Source organism: Oratosquilla oratoria, chromosome 39, assembly GCF_046742065.1.
Source record: "Oratosquilla oratoria isolate Oo_2021 chromosome 39, ASM4674206v1, whole genome shotgun sequence".
NCBI classification, from domain to species: domain Eukaryota; kingdom Metazoa; phylum Arthropoda; class Malacostraca; order Stomatopoda; family Squillidae; genus Oratosquilla; species Oratosquilla oratoria.
The window spans coordinates 31,241,353-31,246,352 of record NC_134815.1 but is presented as its reverse complement, the minus strand read 5'-3'; the positions used below and the strand labels follow the sequence as shown (position 1 = coordinate 31,246,352).

At 35.7% G+C, this 5,000-nt stretch overlaps 1 protein-coding gene across 1 annotated transcript in view; it reads left to right on the top strand.

The window, feature by feature from the left end:
* Positions 1 to 4,583, top strand: part of LOC143020206 (uncharacterized) — a 16,629-nt gene extending 12,046 nt beyond the window's left edge. Inside the window, exon 3 of the mRNA XM_076176373.1 lies at positions 4,353 to 4,583. Coding sequence (XP_076032488.1) covers positions 4,353 to 4,583 — 231 coding nt within the window. The remainder of the gene's footprint in view (positions 1 to 4,352) is intronic.
* The last annotated feature ends 417 nt before the right edge of the window (positions 4,584 to 5,000 follow it).

The window sequence follows — 5,000 nt, the reverse complement described above, 5'->3', positions numbered from 1 at the left end:
ATGGATTAATAACAGGATTGAATGAGCTGAATGATTATTTTGAAAAGAAAAAGAACCGGACATAATGGGAATTGTATAAACAAAATTTAAAAGGCCCACTACCACCCAACAGTGTAGGACATGATGCATACAAATTATTGGATTAGAAAACAGAGAGAAAAAAGCAAGGGGGTGGAGTTAGTGTTCCTGACTAAGAAGGATATAAACGTGAAAGGTGTCATATATGGAAAGAATACAGTAGAGATGATTATGATAGAAGTGGAAGACAGAGATAAGAAGAGCAGAAAAAAAAATTTGTGATCAATTATGTGCCCTCCGAAAACAGCCTCATGGGAGGAGAGTGAATATAAAAGTATGTTAGAGGACACAAAGATAGCATTAACTAAAATAATGGAAGACGGAGGAAGAATAGTTATGATGGGCGACTTTAATTGCAAGAGAATCTGCTGGGAAGAAATGACAGCAAAAGAGTGGTGATTGACTCATGGGGAAAATGCTCTACTTGAGATGATTACTGACCATTCCAATGACACAATGGATACAAGAGAACACTATGTATAGAAATGAAGAAGAAAAACAAAAAAACCATCGAGGGCTAGACTTAATAAATTACATCTGAACCTAGAATAGAAAAAAAAAAAAAAAAAAAAAAAAAAAAAAAAAAAAAAAAAAAAAAATAAAAAAACTGGACAAGATTGAATATAAAACACCAATAGGTAAAAGTGACCACATATTGATTGAACTGGAACTTAATGAAGAAAAATATATGAAAAGAAATGAACAATATAGAAAAGGAAGAATTGATGTATGAAAAAACAAACTTTGATAAAATAAGAGAATTCTTCCAACAGAAAACTGGGAATAGAAATATACAAAGAAGAAACATCAGTGGAAGAGAAATGGAATATTTTGACAAAAAATTTACAAAAAAAGGAGTGGAAAAGTATGTCCCAAGAGAAGACAAAAACAAGAAAAAAGAATATGTAAAATGCTGGTACACTGACAAAAGTTGTAGGGAGTTAAAAGACAAAAAGAGACAAAGCCTGGACAGATGGAAAAAAGACAGAAGACCAGAAAAAATGAAAATAAATACTGTTTAAAGAAATGAATAAGTACAAAAGAGCAGAGAAAAAAAAAGAAAATATGAAAAAAGATGTTATGAAAAAGTGTAAAGATCAACCAAAACTATTCTACAGATTTGTAAACAATAAACTGAAAAACAAACAAGTACTTGGAGAAATTGAGACAAGGAGGAGTTGAATACACTGAGGAAATGGAAATGGCAGAAATTATGAACAAACATTTTAAAAATCAGTGTTTTACAAGGGAAAATATACAACCTGATGAAGAGATTGAGTGGAAAGAAAAAGTCCCCCTATGGAAGAAATAGAAGTAACAAAGAATGAAATATTGACACACTTGGGTAATTTTGATGTCAGAAAATCGCATGGGCCAGATGAAATAGCAAACTGGATTCTGAAAGAATGCAGGAATTGAAACTGGCAGACAAAATACATAGCATAATAAGCAGTTCCTTAAAAGAAGGAAAAGTTCCAGAAAGATTGGAAAAAAAAAGCAAATAAATAGTACGGGGGGGGGCCTATATATAAAGGAGGAAATAAAGAAGAACCTACCAATTATAGACCAGTCTCTCTAACAAGTACAATAGCAAAAATTTGTGAAAGAATTATCAAAAGTAGATGGGTAAAATACTTGGAAAAAAACAACGTACTAAATCAAGGCAATTTTGGATTCAGACAAGGACGGTCATAGATGCGTCACCAATTTAATATGTTTCTATTCAAGGCTAATAGATATAATACAAGAAAGAGATGGATGGGCTTGATTGTGCATTTCTAGACCTAAAAAAAAAGCTTTTGACAAAGTACCACATAAGAAGTTGCTTAAGAAATTAGAATATGAAGGAGGAATACAAGGTAAATTGCGTAAATTGGATGGAAGACTTTTTGCAAGAAAGAAAAATGAAGTAGTGATAAGAGATCAGCACTCAAAATGGAATGAAAGTAATAAGCGGTGTCCCGCAGGGAACAGTTCTGGCCCCAATAATGTTTGCTATATATATTAATGATATGGATGAAGGAATTGAAAGCTATATGAGCTTCTTTGCAGATGATGCAAGAACTACTGAAAAGAGTGAAAACTGAAGAAGATAGTGAATCACTACAGAGGGATCTAAATAAAGTACAAGAATGGAGTAGGAAGTGGGAGATGGAGTTCAATACAAAAAAGTGTAGTATAATGGAATTTGGAAAAAGCAAAACAGAATAGCAGGATCATATAATTTGGGAGAAGAAGGAATAAAAAAAGTAGAAAATGAGAAGGACCTGGAGTCATTGTTATGAATAATATGTCACCTGAGAAACATATAAATAAGATTTTTGGAGGAAACTTATAATTTAATAAGAACAATCAAAGTGGCATTTAACATACCTGGATGAAGAAAATGGTGAGGAAAATCCTAATCACCCTGATAAGACCAAGATTGGAATATGCAGCAACGATATGGTCACCAAGTACAAAAAAAATGTATAAAAAAACTGAAAGGATACAAAGAGCAATTACAAAACTGGCACCAACACTCTCAAAACTAATCATAGAAGAGAGACTACAAAAACTTAAACTACAGACACTAGAGCAAAGAGAGAGAGAGGAGATTTGATAGCTATTTACAGAATCATGAAAGGCCATAGAAATTACTGATAGAGAGAATCTGATAAAATGGGATGACAGAAATACAAGAGGACACGGAAAGAAAATAAAAAAAAGACAGCTATAGAAGAGATTTTAAAAAGAACAGCTTTCCTCACAGAGCAATAGACAGTTGGAAACAAGTTAGATGAGAAAGTGGTGTGTGCAAAAAATAATACATGAATTTAAAAAATAGTTTAGATAAAATGAGATATGAAAGACGGGACCCCACGAGCATAGCTCCCCTTCCCGTAAAATACAACTAGGTAAATACAACACACACACACCACACACACACACACACATATATATATATATATATGTATATATATATCTATATATATATATATATTTGTATAATGTATATATGTATATATATTATATTTACATATATGTATATATGGGGGGCATGTATATATACATGCATATATTTGTATATGTATGTATATGTATATATATATATATATAAATATATATATATATATATATATATATATGTATATATGATGAAGGTGGAAAAAGAAGTTTCCGGGTCTAGTTCCGAGTTTCTGAGTTTATTCCTGACCAGTTTCGCTCTATGATTCTTCTGAAGAAGCATAGAGCGAAACCGGTAAGGAATAAACTTAGAAACTCGGAACTAGAACCCCGTTACTTCTTTTTCCACCTTCATCAACTTGTCACAATGTACCAGCATATATATATATATATGTGTATATATCGGCGACCCCCCAGGCGGGGGTCGCCGATTAAATGAAGCGGCCTTGCTGTGGATGTACTGTGTCTTGCGACACTGCTTCTGACCCAGGGGCGGTGGGCAGGGTGCAGGGATTGACCCGTCATCCAGGAGGTGCTGCAGATGAGAGGAAGGGTGGGAGGGGGGTGTGGAGTGTATTTTATGGATGAAATGGGTGGGAGTGTTTTTATGCCTTTCCCTTTTTGGCTACCTCCCTTGGAAGTGGGGAAAAAGCCTTGGTATGTATGTATGTATGTATATATATATATATATATATATTTATATATATATATATATAATATATGTGTGTGTGTGTGTGTGTGTTTGTATGTGTGCGTGTGTGTGTGTGAGTGTGTGTGTGTGTGTGTGTGTGTGTGTGTGTGTGTATTCACCTCGGATCTGCTGCAGTCTCTGTCGAGACAGCCAGACCACCACCCTACGGCAGTGAGCTCAGAGCTCATTATTTGCCGATCTCTGGTAGGTCTGAGACCACTCACACACCACACACCGGGACAGCAAGGTCACAACTCCTTGACTAACGTCCCGTACCTACTCACTGCTAGGTGAACAGGGGTTACACATGAAAGGAGACAAACCCAACTTATCTCCGCCCGGCCGGGGAATCGAACCCCGGTTCTCTGGCTTGTGAGGCCAGTGCTTTACCAATCCGCCACCGACCCGTGTGTGCGCGTGCGTGCGTGTGTGTGTGTATTTATACACACACACACACACACACACATATATATATATATATATATATATATATATATATATATATATATATATACAGTATATATATATATTTAGTATATATATATACACATCTATATTATATACTTTATATATATATATACGTTATGTGTGCATGTGTGTCTATATGTAATCAGTGTCTCATTTGTGTTTCCCACAGGCACAGCCATATTGCATGTTGCAAGAGGTGATTAATAGTTTCACGCTCTGGGACATTGCATGGCCGCGCTCATGCATGGAGACTGTTCATGACGTCGACGACGATGACGATGACGATGATGACGACGATGACCACTTCGGTAGTGGGGCGACGGGGTTGGACTTCGTGATGATGGCGCCCAAGCCAAGAAGTGGAAGCCATCATGGGTGGATTAATTTGAGGAAATTGTGATGATAACTACACACACACGCACCCCCCCCCCACACAAACACATTGAACTCTCATCCGGATGGGTAATACCTGTCGATCACCAGACCAACACGTGATCCAGGACCATAGTGAATGATAAAAATATGGTCTTGCCCACTTAAACTGCATTCAGTCCTTCATTTTTTATTTTTTTTTTTATCAAGGAAAGTTGGTGTAGCACAATGACAACCTTTTTCACCAAACAGGTCCATAACAAGGTCATTGAACAATTAATTATTTGTATTATAGACTGATATCTGATGTATCAAAAACACTGTAACCGCACCATAAATGACGAAGAAAAGTGTACATAAGAAGATATGAATGGAGGAGACTGCAGGAGTCCATAAGGCCTATACCAAGCAGTTCCATTATATGTATATACGTGTCTGTATATAT